Below are 19,292 nucleotides of genomic sequence, written 5' to 3'. Positions count from 1 at the left end.
ACATCAAGGTGTGGTTGGAGATAAAGGTAGTGAATTAAAGAACGTGGCTAATTCGTGGGTGTCTCTGAAACCGATCTTCTAATTTACTCTGATTTGAAAGGTGAAGGGGGGCAAGCTTTTCGAAAAGGGTGTGATAGGATCAAATTATAGCAGAAGGAACCATTATTGGCTGTGAGCAGTGGAGGAAAAGGGAGTCAGGATAAAGGTCCCTTAGGCCCAATGGCCCCCAGTGGTTCCCTCGCTTTTAGGGAGTCTCCTCTTTGCTCTGCTTCTTTATCAGAAACAGACAGGCAGGCAGGGCGTTGCTTGTTTGTTTATAGAGACAGCAAGAAGGGAGTCAGTGGGGCAGAGGGAGCCCCTGGCTTGGGGCTTTGGTCTTTAGAATAAAATATGAACTCTCCCCAGGCTCTCCTCCTGGGACCCTTCCTGATCCTCTGGCCTGGTGCCTGACCTCCCTACTTGGGGCAAGGAGAGTTCCCGGCTTGGAAACTCCAGCTCTGTTGCTGAAGGACAAGAGACCCTGTTCCCAGAAGTGGTGAGTTCTCTTTCCTCTTTTCATTCTTTTTAATCCTTTAGATTTCTTGGGATTCTGAGGTTCAGTGGAGAAATAATCCTTTTTCTTCTTATTCAAGAATATCTTAAAGGATGAAATTGGACAGCGATTAACTGTCATTTAAAGAACATAAAAGGGGACAAGGACAGACAGACTTATCTAAAGACTCTAGCTATTACTGTCATCATTATTAATATTATAACCAATGTGTATTTAGCCTGTACTATCTTCTGGGTCCTGTGCTGTGCGATTTCAGACCGATCATTTGTAGACTGGCAGGGTTTTCTTAAACTGCTTGGGATTGGCAAGGGACTGTCTGTTGTAATCTTTTTTTTTTTTTTCTGATTTATAAGTTTTTAAAATTCAACAGTTTCAAATTTAAAATGTAAATGACTGCCTGGGGAAAAATATTTCCAACATGTGTAGTGGAAAAAAATTGCTTACTTATATGAATCATTTTGGAAACTATTAAGAAACAAACCCTCCAACAAAAAATGAACAAAGTACATAGGCAGATCATTGACAAAACCCAAATAATAAATGAGTTATCAAAGAAATTCAAATGAAAATGAAAGACCATTACATTTTTAGAAAAGAGATGCCATTTTGTTACTCACTAAAGCAACAACAAGAAGAAATTTTTAATTTATAATATCTACTGAGGGCGAGGTTGTGGGAGGAAATAAGTAATTTATCATACTTTGAAAATTGATATGAGCTTTCTGACGGGCAGTTTGGTAATGCAAATTAAAAGTCCTATTTTGAAGATGAGAAACTCAAGGCCTAAGAGTTTAAATGACTTGCTTAACCATGTAAAGTCATACAGGTAGTTAGGGGCCACTCCACCATTAGGACTAAGCCTCCTGATTCCAGCCCATCAATCAAATGAACATCGCTTGTAGCAATGTTCAGAACAGCCATGCATTAGAAAACAATGGAGATATCCTACAATTGAAATTATTTTAAAAATTCTCAATGTTTGTGATTGAATACTGGAGCCATTAAAAATATTTAGTGGTATTGGAAAATGTGTATCCTGTAGTGCTTGGTGAAAATATCAGATATCAAGATGATACAGCATACCCTATTTTTTTTAAAAGGTTATATACATGCATGGAAAAAAGATTTGAATAATTGAGCTGGGGTTATAGCTCAGTGGTAAAGTGCTTGCCTAGCATGTATGAGGCACTGGGTTCAATTCTCAGCACCACATAAAAAGTAAGAGTGTAAGTAAATAAATAAATAAACAAAGGTATTGTGCCCATCTGCAACTAAAAATTAAAAAAGAAAGATTCGAAGAATATTATAAATGATTCAAAATTGAGAGGGGGATTTCTAGACTTTCTTACAATAAATAGGAGAGAAAAAGCCCCAAATCGTGGCATGTATGTTAAACTTTAGGAAGTGAAATCATGTTTTATATTTATTAGGGGAAATATCTTCATAAAGGAATTCCATGATAATTATTCTGTAAAGTGAGGAATCATTTGATCATTTTGTAACTCATGACAGATCTATGCATGCAAACATTCATTCATTCATGCATCTATTTACCCATGTTTTGCATTCTGCTTCCAGAAAAGTTCTGGCAATTTCACTTGCATAGTACCTCAACGTGTGCATAATTGCCTTGCTTGTTCTAATTGTAAAAGGTCAACAATATCTTCTTTCACAGTTGTTGTCAGTACTAAAGACAGTATTCTTAGAGTATCTAAGATGCAATAAATGGGAGCTATTGTTAATATAGAACCATATTGCAATTAAAAATATATTTGATGACTGTAATCCCAGCGGCTTGGGAGGCTGAGACAGGAGAATCGCGAGTTCAAAACCAGCCTCAGCAAAAGTGAAGCACTAAACAACTCAGTGAGACCCTGTCTGTAAATAAAATATAAAATAGGACTGGAGATATGGCTCAGTGGTCGAGTACCCCTGAGTTCAATCCCAGGTACCAAAAAAGAAAAAATGGACATGTATGTCCATGTTAATTCAGTCATACACTAATATAATAGTGAGTACTATAATGTTCATACATGTTACATGAGAACATGATGGGGGAAGGGCCATTCTGGCCAATCAGATCAGAAGAATCAATCCTAGAACTCCATATGGTGACCAAATGGTTCTTACATCCATTAAAAAATACCCACTGGCAGTGCTTCTTAATCTTACCCTCTACACTGTGGGCTAGAGGTCCCCACTGAGCTACTGTGTACTCGACTCCATGGGGACCTCCAGCTCTGCTTCTGTTCTTTCTCCTTCCCTTCTTTTTTCTTTCTTTCTTTTTTCTTTTTAAAATATACGACAGCAGTGGAAAGCATTACAATTCTTATTACACATATAGGGCACAATTTTTCATATCTCTGTATATAAAGTATGTTCACGCCAATTCATGTCTTTATACATGTACTTTGTGGTTTTTTTGCATTACAATTCTTAATACACATATATACCACAATTTTTGTATCTCTGTTTGTATATAAAGTATGTTGACACCTAATTCAAGTCTTCATGTATGTACTTTGTATAATGATGTCCATCACATTCTACCATCCTCCTTCCCTTCTTGATCAGGCATCTCCTCCTCCTCTTAATAACTTTGTTTTCTGACAATCAAAATACTATATATTTGAGGCAGAAAATTTGGAAAATATAAAGGAAAATACACAACAAAAACCATAGGATGACCTTAATCCTCTCCCTACACTCAGGAGTAGCCACTGTTTAATATCTACATTCTTGCCTATTTTCTTCCAAATCATCATACTATATATAGTTTTTAAAAACTTATTGTAGTGACAATTCCTCAGGGCTATTAAAGATTTTTCTCCCATGTGATTATGAAATGCTTTGTAGTATTCCATTGTAAGAATGTACCATAAATAGTTAACTGTTCCCATTTTAGTAGGTTGTTTTTAGTTGTTGTTTTTTTTTTTTTAATGAATAACTGTGTGATGCTCATCCTCATCATTAAACCCCTATGCAAATCCTTATTTATTTCCTTGGGATCATTTTCTGGAAGTGAAATTTATGAATTAAAACTTGGCATATTCTTGAATCATTTTATAATTATTGCTAAATTGTCCTTGTGAAAGAGAGTTTGCCCATGTGTGTGACGACGCTGGGTATTATTGCTGTTTATCATATTTGAGTATTCAAAGGAAGACAAGTGATGCTTAATCATGGTTTTCCCTTGCTTTGCTCTTGTGACTGGAGAGTGAGTACTCTACTTCTGACGTCATCCTTTCTTAGGTTCGTCTGTTCATAGGGCTGCTTTCCATTCATTGGCAGCTTGGTGATGTGCTTCAGGGAGACTCCTCTCCTGAAGTCACCTCAATTGCCTTTTTACACAGAGCAACAACCTGATAGAACCTCACTTGCTTTTTAAATTTCCAGCGTCCAGTGCAAATCACTTCACTATAACCCTCTCTACAAGGTAGGTACAATTATTAACTTCATTTTCTGTGGGGGTGTGGCTCAGTGGTCGAGTACCCTGAGTTCAATCCCTGAAGTTTGAGAGGAAGTTTGGAGATGAAAATTAAGCTGTCTAAGGTCACCAGCTAGGAAATGGCAAAGCCAGGACTAGAACCTCTTAAGCACTTCATTAATTGTCTGCACCTAGGAATTCAGGTCCCCTCTTATTTGATTTCAGGCAGCCCCTGTTTAGCTGGGAGTTCTGGGTCACATACTGGGTATATCTACTAGGGTGTGTTTTACAATTACTAAGAAATTGAGGGTTTTGAGAATTGTGGGGATTTCTTGATGAATTAAACTTTTTCATATTCACAAATCATTTGATAATTATTGTTAAATTGTGGGGATCCTGGACCCTACTTACTTTCAACTTCAATCATAATTAGGTAGAGAGTTTTTCTCATGTACTTAATTTCTTTTGTTCAGTTTCTGAGTAACTGATAACCTGTAGGTAAGTAGGTGAGATGGGGTGGGGTGGGTTGGGGAGGGAGGGAGGGAGGGAGAGAGAGAATATGAATGAATGAATATGAATTGTCGTAATGTAATCTTAACCTCACTTTGGCCTCCTGTTATGTGGGATTACAGGGTATGTTGTATGCATCATGATTAAAAAACAAAACCAACTCTAAACCAGTGTGTGTTTTGCCATGAGAAAAACAGAATTGGATGTTTGAAGCAATAATGCGTTCAGAGCTTGAAGTTCACCTTTGGCTTCTCCCTTTGACACCCCTTCCAAGTCTCATTTGTGTCCAATCTATGACCTTGTGGGAACAGGCTTGCTGACCTCTACAAAAACCTCCTCTTTGGAAAGGATCTGAAACTGTGAGAATTTGAGAGTTCTGTCTTCTAAGACTGTACATAAACTTTATCCTTACTGTAGCATGAGAAATTCCGTTTCCTGTTGAAGGAGTCTCAGACAGTAGCAAGTAGGTGGGGGCAGAGTTTCACAGTAGGAACACTGTGGGGTGTCCCTTGGGCAGTGCACACAGTGATCTCTACCTTCCAGGAATAGTTCAGTAATAATAACATCTCCATATTGTCCTGTGTGCAGCTGTGGTCTGTGCTTTGCGCTTTCCTGCCTTTGAATCCTCTCAATCTCCTCTGAAGAAGGCCTCCTCTTACAGGTTAGGAACCTGAAAGGTGCAGATGTTATACAGCTTTCCTGGGGATAGTAAATGGGTAGAGTTAAGACTTTAACCCAAGTCTTTTCAACTCCAGACCCCGAGTTTGTAGGATTAGTACCTTTATGATGAACGGGAAAGAGCTTGAAGATTAGTTTGTTGCATGTCAACTTAAAAGACCGTTAGGGAGGAGCTCCAAGCTATATGGTGGGTGAAGATTAGTTTGAAACAGGCATTTCTCAAGCCTGGCCTGGAAACTAAATGCAAGAGGCCAGTAGTCTGACCAGTACTTATTTGCTTAGTTCTGGGTATACGTTCTCATTCTCCCAGACTCTTCCTTTTGCCTTCTAAATCACACTCAGTGTTCACTTGTCTCATCCCCATCATTATCCTTATTCATAGTTTTTATAGATTTAAGGCTCCCAGAGCACTTAGCTCCTTCTACCTTCACAATAATGCTGCAAGGAGGCATGGTTATTGTACCCATTATAAAGATGAAGAAACAGCATTTCAAAGAAGTTCAGTCACCCTGTTACAAGGGAGTAAGTGGTGGAGCTGGACTTGGAAGCAGGTCTGTATAGTTCTTGAACGCGGGCCATGGGGTCTGGGTCTCAGCCCCACCTCCTAGGTGATACGGTCCCTCCTGTCAAACTCACCAGAGTTCTTCTCTTGTCTGTCTTAGTTCGGAAGGAGATGGCAAGTTCCCCTGGCTCCTGGTTCTCTAGCTGCCTCATCACTCTGGTCATCCTGCAGATGCCTGCGCACCTGTCAGGTAGGAGTTTAGGAATTTCTTTCCCTGCCAGGGACAAGACGTCTGACCTTGGAGTCTCCAGAATGAGGAGGCGTGGCTTGAGATCTTATTTCTTTGGGGGTTCCCTTTTTCTCCCAATCCTTCCCAGTGCTTTTCCTAGGCTATATCCTTCCCCCAGTATATCCCCGTCCTTATCCCTTCCCAAGTTCTTTCTGCCACATTTCTTTCCATCCCTTCCGAGTCGTTCCTCCTGCATCCTCCCCTCCCAGATCCTTATTATCTTTCCCGCCCCCCCTTCCCGGCGCCTCCCAGGAGATGTCAGCAAGTTCCACCTCGCCCCGCTAGGGGCCACAGCCGAGCTGCTCTGCCCTCTGTCTCTCTGGCCGGTGTCGATGCCCATGCAGATAAGGTGGCTGCGGCCCTCCCAATCGCAACGCTCCCAGACTGTTCACGTGTTCCGGGATGGAAAGGACAGGGATGAAGATCTGATTCCGGAATATAAGGGCAGGACGACGCTGGTGAGAGACATCCAAGAGGGAAAAGTCACTCTACAGATCCGCAATGTGACCCTTGAGGATCGAGGTCCATACCAATGTCAGATCCAGGTCGGAAACCTGAGTCGAGAGGGGACCGTGACTCTTCAGGTTGCAGGTTAGGATGGGGTTGAGGTGCCTGGGGTCATTTGTGGCAGTTAGATAGGCTTTGTCAATACCTGCTTTGTCCCTCCTTATCTAGAATTTTCTTTGATCTGCAAGCACAGTTTTTACTGCTTGGATGGTTCAGCCTTACCATTTGGTCCCACTGATTTTGGTGGAAGCAGTGACTCTGTTTCTGATGAGGAAGGGACAGGGACTTTGAAAAACACTGTGCAATGCAGATCCTGGTTCTTTGCCCTTATTATTAAGGAACTCGTAACTACAATTGTAAGGAAAAGTCCTCAAGGGCCAGAATCCTGGATGTGACGTGGATATACTGAATGGGTCCTCTTCTGGGCTTCCAGAATACTTAAAGAGCCAGGAAGGTAGAGGCAGTGTTTCTCAAACTATCTTCAATATTTAAAAAATCAGCCTACCCAAAACTCAACCCAACCCAAGTCCTTTGCATTTGCTTGAGTGATACCACACTGATTTTGGTCATAGCTTAGTCACACTCTGAAAAGAGCAAGTAAATCAATTCCTTTAAAATATACAAGGGCTGAGGAAGTGGCTCAGAGTTAGAGTACTCACCAAGTCGGTGTGAGTGAGGCCCTGGGTTTGATCCCCAGCCCTGAAAACCAAAAACACAATAGGTGGTACAAAGACTCTTCTGGTTTTCTTTTTTTTTTTTTCTCTTTTTTTTTGTGGTGCTGGGGATTGAACCTGTTGCCTTGTGCATGCACTCTACCTACTGAGCTATATCCTCAGCCCCCAAAGACTCTTTCTAAACACAGGTCCTTTGGGGTGCAAAATAAATTTTTAAAAGGGACTGAGGTGCTAACTGGGTGTGGTGGTACATCCCTGTAATCCCAGCAACTGGATAGGCTGAGGCAAGAGGACCGCAAGTTTGAGGCTAGCACTGTCAACTTAGTGAGATCCTATCTCAAAATAAAAAATTAAAAGGGCTGGGGATGTAGGTCAGGGGTAGAGTGTCTTTGGGTTCAATCCCTAGTATTACAATCAATCAATCAATCAATAAAAATTTTTTAAAATCCTGGAAAGTGGGGAACAAGGTATCAGAAGACCAGGTATCATGGGCACTTACAGCTTTGGGTGGATTTCAATTATATTTGGGTAAAGCTAGACACTGTCTTATCCCATTGGGAGGAGAATGGAGGAGTGAGGAGAAAGTAGGCATTAAAGTGTCAATAACAGTTCATCAGAAGTAGACGAGGGCTCTGGCTAGAACCATGCCCTTGCTGAGGCCCTGTCAATCTATTTCTGGGCTGGTTCAGCCAGGTAGTCTCTGCTCTCCAGTTCTAGGTTCTGATCCTTACATCCACATGAAGGGCTACAATGCTGGTTGGATCCAGCTTGTGTGCAGGTCGGTGGGATGGTTCCCACAGCCTTGGGCCCAATGGAGGGACCCGGAAGGCAGGAGGCTTCTATCCCTGTCTGAGGATCACACCCTGGACGCAACCGGACTCTTCCGAACAGCAGTGTCCAGCAGAATCAGGGACAACACTCTGGGGAACGTGTCCTGCACCATCCGCAACATGGTCCTTGGCCGAGAGAAGACCACAGCCATGCTTATAGAAGGTAAAGGCCACGTGATAGGTCTGAAGGAATCTCCTACCCTACTGGAAACCTTATAAAGACCTTTTAAATGCTTTAATTTCTAAGAATACAGCTCGTATATTGTAGAAAACTTGAAAGTATAGAAGATTTTAAAGAAACCAAAAAATGGCCTATGATGTCACAACTTGTAGAGAAATACTGCTAACATCTTGGTGTATTTCTTACAAGACTAATAGTTGCATGTACTGCTGAATGGTGTCTGTGTGTGTCTCTGTGTGTGCTTGTGTGTATGTATTCTTGTACTGGGATTTCCCTTCACTTCCCATCATGAGTATATTTTGTCCATGTCCTTAAGTAACTCTTCTTATGATTTTAGGGGCTGCATAGTATTCCATTGTACAGCTATAGAAGACTAAGATCAATCAAAACCTAGTTCTGAATGTTTTCCAATTTCTCCTCACATTACCACTAATGATGTGATGAACGTTTTTGCATGTGTTTGAGAGGTGACTCTGATTATTTTCTTAGAATGTGTTTCTGGAAGTAGAATTAATAAGTTAAAGGGTATAGACCTTTTTAAAAGACCCTTGAAATAAGGAGTCATATGGCAGAGAACAGTGGTTTTAAAGCCATGAAAGATAGACGGTGGCTGGAGTCTTGGGGTGGAGAGGGGTCATGGACATTTGCTAATTGTGTCCCTTTTTTATCCTTCTGTTCCCCTCCCCTCTTTTCTTTCTACTGCCACTGTCCCTCTCTGGATGCTAAGTGCTTAACCTGACTGATCTTTACGTCTCTCCAAGCCCTTGGGGATGGGGACCCTTATCACCCCCATTTTACAGATGAGGGGAACCAGGCTGGATCTGTAGCCTAGGGTCACACCATGGTTGAGCAAGGAGACACACCCAGTTTGGGCTTGCCACCACTTGTTATAGCCCTCTTCTCTCCTTTTCTTTTTTTCTCTTTCTTCTTCCTTTCCTCCTTCCTCTCCTGCTTAGGTTTTAGGCCTGCTGCTATAGCACCTAGAGTTTATTTTGCTGCTCCTTCTTGTGCTGGGTGCAAAGAGGCTGCTTTCTGCTGTTCCAGACCAGAGCAAAGAGGTCTGAAGGGAGAGGTAGTGGGAGCAGACCGGCTCATGAGAAGGCGCTGGGTGATTACTCAGCAGAGCCCTTGCAGGTCCCAGGATTATTTTTAAATTTATTTTTCAGTTTTAGGTGGACACAATATCTTTATTTTTATTTTTATATGGTGCCGAGAATTGAACCCAGTGCCTCACGCACACCAGGCGAGCGCGCTACCACTTGAGCCACATCCCCAGCCCGCAGAATTATTTTTCTATTGAGTTTGGGGCAGGATGAGATGGTGGTTGAGAAGCTGAGTTGAACCCATGGACTTCAGGCAGGGCCATCAACACCCTTCCTGAGACATTAAATCCCACTTACCTTTAATGTCCTCCAGGGTTTGAGTTACCAAGAGAACAAAGAGCCTCACCCATCTTGGTCAGATGATGACCAAGAGGTGATGGTCATCCCTAGAGGTGATGAAGGCGGCTGGGATGCACCTGACTGTTTGCATCTGAGGCAGGTAGCAGCTCTCAGATGTCTTCCTGGGAGTGCTCATTAGTGGTCTCTGTTTCAGCCCCATCCCCGGGAATGCTCTCCTCCTCAGCAGTGGCTCTGGCTGTGGTCCTGCCTGTCCTGGGGCTCCTCATCACAGTAGGCATTTGCCTCATCTGGAAGCAAAAAAGATCAAGAGGTAAGTAGGTGGAAGGGAGCCCAGGTTGGGAAAAGACCAGGAGGAAGTGGATATAGGCAGGATGCTTATCTATAGGTTGGAGACCCTGCAAGTTGTTTGGGAGAATACTGATGGAACCACGCCCCGGGGACTCACATTGTAAAGGGAATAAAATAAACTGCAGAAAGGCCCTTGGCAGAGCTATGAATTCTTATCCTTTGAGGTATTAGACAATAATCAGTCACCTCAGCCTTTTAATAAATGAATAAATTAGAAGCCTTCTAATTAGGAAATCCAATCATACTCTTTGGATAAAACTCTCATTAAAATGATCACATTCACAGGATCTCATGATTGCAATGGACTTGGAGAGTTGTATAATCCAACACCTCTCCCTCTAATCTTTTCAAATGGGCACACACCCTTGGTCCATATTGGGACAATTAGCTTGTTAGTAAAAACCCTCCCTAAAGACCAGCTGAGGGCTGGGGTACAGCTCAGTTGGTAGATCACTTGCCTAGTATGCACAAGGCCCTGGGTTCAATTCCCAACACCATACACACACACACACACACAAAAAAAAAAAAAAAAAAGGAAAGAAAAAAAGACCAGCTGACCCCCTTTTCTCTCTCCCTTCTAGAGAAGCTTCTCTATGAACAGGTGATGGAGGTAGGTAAGTGTCCTGGGCTGTGTGGGGGAAATATTTCTGTTTTGCTGAATTTTATATACCCAGCATCCACTAATATAAGTTGTATACCTGAAAATTCCATCTTCCACTGTCCTTGGTGGGGTGGTGATGGAATCTAAATCCATTGCTTCTGGTTTTTAGAAGCTTTTATTTTAATAGCTTGCCTTCTGGTATGTTTGGTGATTTTTGCCTGTGAGCTCATTATTCACAGGTTAAACATGGAGAAGCTTTTATTCAGTCAATACATAATTGATAATGGTCTACTAAAGACCCTGGATCATACTAGATTTGGGAAATCCAATGGTGAGCAAAAGCAGACAAAGATTCTGCCCTTCTGGAACTTTCAAACTAGCCAGGAAGATTATATGAATTAAATCTTTACACAAATAAATGTGTACAAATGCTACAAAAAAGGTTCTATGAAAGCCGAGCAGGAGGAATCAAGCCGCTTGAGGCCTGAGATTGTAATGTTTGACTTGAAGGATGGTCAGAGAGAGTAGTATTTAAGTGAAGAGCTGATAAGGCACAGAGCAAAGGGGAGAGATGATAGGGCTGGATCATGGGAGGCCTTGTGGGTCATATTAAGGATTCTAGTCTCTTTCCTAAGAGCAGTGGTAAAGCAATGAATGGGGACCTTCTGATCAGAGTTGTGTTTTGGAAATCTCTCTCTGAGAAGATAATCAGAAAGAGTAATATAGGATGTAGGGGGCAATTGAATTGCCGTTTCTGTTGCCCAGATAAGAGATGATGAAGGACTAGATCAGGGAGTGGAGAAGATGGACGGAAGTGCACAGGTTCAAGAGCAGGTAAACCAGTAGGATTTGTCAAAGTAATAGCAAAGAATCTCATTTTCTTTTTCTTTCCTTCCTCTAGAAAATCTTCTTGCAGACCATGCAAAAGAAAAAGGTAATTATATATTTAAAGTAAAATATAAGGAACAAGTAACATATTCTTTCTCTTTATACATAATTACCAACAGTCAATTAATATTATTGGAATTTAGTTTCCAGCATCAAGGGGCTATGGATCTGATGGCAGTGAGGGGAGGCCATCAGATCAAAATGAATAGGTCTGGATCATCATAAGATGTCTTTATCAGCCTTTCCACCAATCACTGAAAAAGAAATCTGCATATCATCTAAAACATATTGATATGTTTATATGGGATGTATGAGGATCTTAAGAGTCCTTACGATCATGGCATGAAAAGAGGGTACAAGGGAAGCATCACAAGCTCTGTGACACCTAGTCTGCCACTTACTTACAGGTCTTGGAAAAGTCACTTTGCTGCTCTGAGTTTTGGTTTCCTCATCTGTAAAATGGAAATAATAAGTTCTCTTATCTGATTGTTTTCAGTATTAAAAAAGACAATTTTGCTGGGTGCAGTGGTGCACACCTGTAAAGCCAGTGGTTTGGGAGTCGAAGGCAGGAGGATCACAAGTTCAAAGCCAGCATCAGCAACGTAGTGAGAACTTAAGCAACTTAGTGAGACCCTGTCTCAAAACAAAATATATAAAGGACTGGGGGTGTGGCTCAGAAGAAATACTTCCTGGTACAAAAACAAAAAAAACAAAAAAACAAAAACAAACAAACAACAACAACAACAATCTATCATAGTGCCTGGAACTCCTTTCCCTTCTTGCCATTTCATTTTCATTAATTGAATGTGTGCTGTGAACCACTGAGGGTAAAAGTTAGACTCTCTATTGAAGCTTCTCTGGGAAGACAAGTCACTGGCCCAGATGGCTCCAAATTCAATGATGTTGGTAGCTCTTCTCTTCCCCCACTTATATCTCCTCCAAGTTGATAAGAATGTGGGTGCACACAGCAGACACTCTGGCCATTCTGCCTAGGCCAATTGTTGAGGGCCTCTGACGAAGGAATCAGACAGACTTGGGTTTGAATCCTGCCTCTTTGGCCACTTACTGACTGGATGACCTTGAGCCAATTTCATGTCCCTCTGAGCTTCAGACCATGCCTCTGTAAAACAGGAATACTACTTCTATGCCACTCATATTCTTGAGAGGATTCATAACATGCCTCAGTATGAGAAAATGACACAGTCGACGGAAGCTGTTAGTAGTGGAAGTTGCAACAAGAACCCATAAGCCCCTTAGTGTTCCACCGTGTGCATGTACTAATATGTAACCAAAAAATCCCATCATTATGTACAACTATAATACACCAATAAAAATGTGGAGAAAAAAGAATCAATAAGCTCCTAAAGAGCTGTGACATACTTAGCCTCCTTGCTCTAAAACCAAATGCCTAACCATGCTCAGCCCTTAGCCCAAGGCCTGGTGGTGGACTCAGGTGTTTGATGCTAATTCTCTGGGAGGGCCAATGAAAGGTAGGGGAACAAGTGGACCAGATGACCCTGCCAGAGAAACCACAAAGACTCTCCCAATGGCATGTGAAGCATGATCCCAAACTCCTGCAGCCTCCAAATTTGTGAAAATTTTAACTTCAGGGAGTTGCTGTAGAGAATCATAAAGCCACATCAACAAGTTGATGCCAGGCTTTTAACTAGTTTTACACTAGCTAAAACAGAATGCAAATGAAAAATAATTTGTGACAAATATGATATCATACATTTATCATATCATCAACAGCAGACTCTAAAAGGGTAGCAGGCTATATTACCACAATTACAAACGTATGGAAACACTCAGACAGCAGAAATGAAACCAGACATTCAAAAGAGAAAAGAGGAACCAAAATCTGGGTTAGGATGGGGCAGAGAAGGTGGTACTAGCACCACTGGATTCCTGAGTCTGATTTATGGGACATGGTATTGGTATTGGTTTAGGGACTAATGGAAAATTATCCCTTTCCATTTTTGGGGGTGGAGGCAGTACATCATGGTGGGAGAGATGGTGAGCCTTCTAGGGCCCTAGGGATAAAGGGGCAAGAACCAATCACTCACTCCTTCCTCTCTCTCTCTCACTCTCTCTCTCTCTTTCTCTCTCTTGTTTTTTAGGAAGACTCCATAAAGGCCTGAGTAAGTTCTACTCCTCCATAGCACAACTTCCTTATGCTGACATCCCTGCTTTTGGATGAGCATTTCAGTTTCACTTCCTGGGATAGAAGGGAGGGGGCAAGATAATTCAAGCCATGAGACTGGGAATTCCTTGGCTCTCGGAGTCTTCTTTTCTCAAGTATTCCCAGCTTCTCTTTCTTGCATAACTGTTATCTAGTCTCTAAATGAGAAATGTTTTACCAAGAGGAGAAATGGCTCCCATGGGTGAAACCATGTGGAAGTATCTTTTATCACCCTGTCATGGCCTTTCCTTATGTGGCGTCCAAGGCAGACGGATCCCCATTGACTGAATATGCTGGAGCAGGGTGCCTCCACCATTTCATCTATAAGAATATCTTTTTATTATTTAAAAAATATCTGAAGACATGTGACATGTCAATTTTGTTTTACAAGGAGAAAATATACATAATAAAATCTAACAGAGATTCAGTGATAGTTTTTTTAAAAATATTTATTTTTTTTTAGTTGTAGTTAGTATACTGACACAATACCTTTATTTATTTATTTATTTATTTTTGGTGTAGATGGACACAACACAATGCCTTTATTTTTTTTATGTGGTGCTGAGGATCAAACCCAGGTCCCGCCCGTGCTAGGCAAGCACTCTACCGCTGAGCCACAATCCCAGCCGCTTATTTATTTTTTTATGTGGTGTTGAGGATCCAACCCAGGGCCTCACAGGTGCTAGGTGAGCGCTCTACTGCTGAGCCACAACCCCAGCCCTCAGTGATAGTTTTTTTTTTTTTTTTTTTTTTTTTTTTTTTTTTTTAAATATTTATTTTTTAGTTTTCGGCGGACACAACATCTTTGTTTGTATGTGGTGCTGAGGATCGAACCCGGGCCTCACGCATGCCAGGCAAGCGCGCCACCGCTCGAGCCACATCCCCAGCCCCCTCAGTGATAGTTTTAAATGAACTTATGTTTTATTCTTTTCCCACCATAATCTATACACATTTATTTTGTCATTACCTGTGGATATGAGAGGCATTAGTTATTTGTCTGCTGGTAAGGTTTGGCTCACATAAAAATTTGTTAACCTTCTGCTGTATCTTTGGGGACCCAAGGCCCATAGCTGGAAGATATTGCCATTATAGACATTCTTAATGGGGAAGTTCTAGAGTATGCCTATTGAGGATCTGCTCTAGGACTGTGGGTAGGATGGGACAGTAACATTGTGGATATGTAGTAGCCCTTGATCTGATTTGTTCAACTATTTTTACTCTTTAGAGAAACTCCGGATGGAACTGAGTAAGTTTCTCATATTCTTATAACCTCCATATCAACTTATCTCCTGTTGTCCTGAGGTTCTCAGTGATAGCTCACCTGCTTTGTTTCTTCTTCCATAGAGTTGAAAAGAGCTGCAGCCAACTCAGGTGAGTGAGATGCACTTTCCCTATGTTTGATCCCCACCCTAAGAGAGTTCTTGATTTCTTTATTGGTTTAACAATTCCCTTGTGCTAGCTCTTTGTTACTACGACAAAATACTTGAGATGGACAACTTGTAAGGAGGAAAGGTTTGTTTTGGCTCACAGTTTTGGAGGTTTTAGTCAATAATTGGTTGGCCCGTTGACTGGGCTTTTGGAGAAGCAGTACATCATGGTGAGAGTGTGTGGCAGAAGATATTGCTCACTTCATGGTAGCAAAGAGAGAAACTGAAAATGGGCCAGAATCCCAATATCCTCTTCAAGGGCATATCCCCAAGGACCTAACTTCCTTCCACTATGCCCCATCTCCTAAACCTTCCATCACCTCCTAACAGGGCCACAGGTTGAGACCAAGCCTTCAATACACAGATCTTTGGGAGATATTCATGACCCAACTGTGGTACTTCTTTTATGTCTTTCAGGCTGGAGAAGAGCCCGGCTACATTTTGGTAAGTTATACTAATCAGATTGATTCACATTCAGAACCCATCCTCCTGAAGGCTCTGGAGGTTGGGGCAGGAGGATCATTTTCTTCTGTAGCCTTAGATTTGGCTCCATTCCTTTCTAATACAGACTGCAATTTAAAATTTTTTAAATCAAATCCATTTATTTGATTATCAAAAATTTTTTAAACTTTGATTTTTAGGAGTCACATTTAGATTTAGAAAGTTTACCCTCTTTTAGAACACTGCTAAATATTAGGTTTGATTTTTTTGCACATTTTTTATGATTTTTGAGATTTTTCCTTAAGTTTATCAGTTATTTGTATTTCTTCTTTGTGAGTTGTCTGCTCCCGTTCCCTTTAATTATTTTTCATTTGCATTTTAATTTCCTTATAACATTTTGGATACACAAGCATTTATTTTTATGAAGTCAATTTTATTGATATTTTCCTGTGTGGTCTCTTCAGTGCTTTCAGATTTGGAAAGTCCTTCCTATACTACAATCAGATAAATAGTTACTGTTTTTCCTCTTTATATACACCTGTCACATTCACATTCTTTTTCTGTGGACCAATTTTCTTGGGTGATAGTGACAAGATTCTCAAAGAAGAAGCGTATGGGTTGGCAAGATACCCCAATAATATGGACTATGAAAAAGTTCATAATTTTATTCTAAAAGATTTACATCTTTTAATGTTTCCTGTTCCTCTCACAGCACTGGAGATTGAACTCAGGGGTTCAGTCTACCACTGAGTTATATCCCCAATCCTTTAAATTTTTGTTTTTAAATTTTGAGACAGAATCTTACTAAGTTGCTAGGCTGACCTTGAACTTGTGATCCTCCTGCCCCAACCTCCAGTGTAGCTGGGATTATAGGTGTGCTAATGGCTCTAAGTTTCTCTTTCAATTTATTTCTTATAATTTGCAATTCTACTGCTGTTTGAGTAGATTGGTTCTTTTCACTGCTTTGAGCTCATTTCCAGGAACTTTAATTCCCTCCCGTTTATACTCTCTGAAATGATCACTTGAAAGAATACTGGGTCACGTTGGTCGGAATTCTGGAACTCACAAAGCCTCCTGTCTCACATTCACAGTCTAATTACTCCCACCATCTCAACAGAATATAGATTTTGTGTATTTAACTCCCCAAGAAGAATGTGTTTCCTCTATTTGGGGCAAAAGTGAGACTCACTGCGAGCTTCATAACCAACAATTCAAGCAAGAATTATTTTTCTCTATACTACTAATAATTTTAGGCAACAATTCCACTCTCTGTAGGAATGTGGCATAATCTCATGCATTAGTTCAGCAATCTATGTGACAGCTCTATGATGTAGGCTCTGTTAGTAGTTCCATTTTACAGATAATGAAGCTAAGCTTAGAGAAGATCAAGAAACCCAAGGTCATGTGACTAGCATATGGCAGAGCTGGGACTGAGACATGTGGCTGTAGAGTCTAACATCAAAGTCTATGTTTAAATCATTCATTAGATTTCTTTGGAACATCAAAGACAAAGATGTTATTTCCTAAGGATTAAAGAAGCCTCACAGACAGGTGAAGCACTTTCCCCTCTTTGTACCCTGCCAGGTGACCAACTTCTTGAAAGATAGTATTCTATGGTTCTGGTTTTTATGTGGCAGGGACAAGGAGGCTTGAAAAGAAATGGGTCAATGATGGTGATTGCAGACCTAGAGATTATGGCTCTTTCCAAAGACACCCCCCAAAATCCCTTAAGACCTAGTCTTCCCAGTCCTCATTTCTCTGTGACTTTCTGCAGTGGCAGTGACCCTGGACCCAGACACAGCACATCCCAAACTCATCCTATCTGAGGATCGGAGATGTGTGAAGCTTGGTGACAGAAAGCAGCCTGTGCCTGACAACCCCCAGAGATTTGATTTCGTCGTCAGTGTTCTGGGCTTTGAGTACTTCACGGCTGGCTGTCACTATTGGGAAGTGTATGTGGGAGACAAGACCAAATGGATCCTTGGGGTGTGTAGCGAGTCGGTGAGCAGGAAGGGGAAGGTCACTGCCTCGCCCGCCAATGGACACTGGCTTTTGCGACAGAGTCGTGGTAATGAGTACCAAGCTCTCACCTCCCCGCAGACCTCCTTCCGCCTGAAAGAGCCGCCGAGGTGTGTGGGGATTTTCCTGGACTATGAAGCGGGAATCATCTCCTTCTACAACGTGACTGACAAATCCCACATCTTTACTTTCACTCATAGTTTCTCTGGCCCCCTTCGCCCTTTCTTTGAACCTTGTCTTCATGATGGAGGGAAGAACATAGCGCCTCTAATCATCTGTTCAGAACTCCAGAAATCAGAGGACTCACTTGTCCCCAAGCCAGAAGGAAAGGGCCATGCTAATGGAGATGTGTCCCTGAAGGTGAACCCTTCCTTACTACCTCCTCAGGCCCCAGAGCTTCCCCCAGGGATGTCCTGGCCCTCTGACCTGGGCCCAGCCCTTCAGGGGCTCAAGGCTCCTTCTTTTTAGAACTGTGCCTTGTGTCCCGCTCCCATGACATCCAGCCCGGGGACTCTGGATATCAGTCTCTTGGTCCACACCTCATCCTGCGACATCTCTTCCCTTTAACTGAAATCCAGATCCTTGTGTGATTTCAATTTGTACCACTTCTTTTTTAGGGCTCAATTCTGAACCCTGCCTTTCTTTTAGGGTTCCCATAACCCTGAAAAGCAAATGCTCAGTTTAGGTGATGTTGAACATGTGTCCTCAAGATTCAGGGAAAGGGTCTTCTACTCAAGGGGATATTTTTGAGTACTTGCTTCTGATTCATCCTGCATTTGGACTTTCAGTGATGCAATTAGATCCTCAGACCCTGACTTCTTACTTATTCTATCAAGGATTGTTTGCCCCTTACCCCACCCCCCACAACACACCTCTGGCCCCATCCTTCTCTTTCTCACTCTCAGTTTAGACCTCTAGCCCGCAAAGTCAGGTTTTTAAAAATAATAAAATCATACACCCTTCCTTCTTTCTTCAGGAGCTGGGGTAGGGCAGAGGGGTCACATATGCCATCTTTTTTTATTTTCTTGATAATGTTTATAACATAGTTTGGAGACATTCAGAGCAAATGTACATTTTTCAAAAGCCAATTTACATATTGAGGATAATCAGGTACAGGAATTTTAAATACAGCAGCCATAATTCTGAGGATCCTCAGAAGCACAGTTAGGAAGCACAGCTATAACAGAGCAACTCAGCTGTGTGTGGCCTTGAACAGACAGAGACAGAGGAATAGGTCTGTTGTGGCAGATGAGTCAGAAGAGCCAGTCTGTTGCGTTGGCCATTTTGAATACTTTCCTGAGATTCAGAGAGGCCCCATGAGAAAAAAGTAACAGTTTTTTTTTTTCCCCCCACAAGACCATTATAATGGAAGACTTGACTATTTGTGCAGCAAACAGCCTCTTAGGTCAGAGAGTATTGATTTCAAAGAAGTTGTTGGTGGATTCTTATTCGAAAGATAAGAAGGTGGAAGGATAAAATAATGAATCGGATTTTGGGGAGTGATATGGCTTATTTGTTGAGACACTGGCTATTGTTTTGCAGATGGATATACAGTGTGACCCAGAATAAACTAGATCTTTTTGTCTGTTTAATGGTCTTTCTATTAGCACTTATAACAGTGTTCTCCCAGAAAACAGAATCAATAGAATGTGTGTGTGTGTACATATATATCGAGTGGGGGAAGAGGATTGATAAGACTTGGCTCATATGATTATAGAGCTGGCAGCCTCAAGACCAAGAAAGAACCAATGTTTTCAGTTCAAGTTGAAGGTGGGGAAAAACTAATATACCATACAAAGACTGTCAGGTAGGGTGATTTCTGTCTTGGTTGG

General features: G+C 41.6%; 1 protein-coding gene across 1 annotated transcript; it reads left to right on the top strand.

Annotated features, from left to right (window-relative positions):
• Positions 1-332: 332 nt before the first annotated feature.
• On the top strand, positions 333-19,052 carry Ermap (erythroblast membrane associated protein (Scianna blood group)). Its single transcript, XM_046468361.2, has 12 exons — positions 333-535; positions 5,831-5,920; positions 6,212-6,550; positions 7,852-8,133; positions 9,748-9,864; positions 10,484-10,516; positions 11,405-11,437; positions 13,512-13,532; positions 14,799-14,819; positions 14,918-14,944; positions 15,418-15,444; positions 17,216-19,052. The coding sequence occupies exons 2-12, from the start codon at positions 5,842-5,844 to the stop codon at positions 17,926-17,928; spliced, it is 1,692 nt and encodes a 563-aa protein (XP_046324317.1). The 5' UTR covers positions 333-535; positions 5,831-5,841; the 3' UTR covers positions 17,929-19,052.
• The last annotated feature ends 240 nt before the right edge of the window (positions 19,053-19,292 follow it).

The sequence above is a fragment of the Marmota monax genome, unplaced genomic scaffold (genome assembly GCF_021218885.2).
Source record: "Marmota monax isolate L192 unplaced genomic scaffold, Marmota_monax_Labrador192_F-V1.1 WCK01_AAM20220418_F8-fsc00008, whole genome shotgun sequence".
In the NCBI taxonomy this organism is placed as follows: Eukaryota; Metazoa; Chordata; class Mammalia; order Rodentia; family Sciuridae; genus Marmota; species Marmota monax.
The sequence above is the reverse complement of the archived record's forward strand: the minus strand, read 5'-3'. Positions and strand labels throughout refer to the sequence as shown.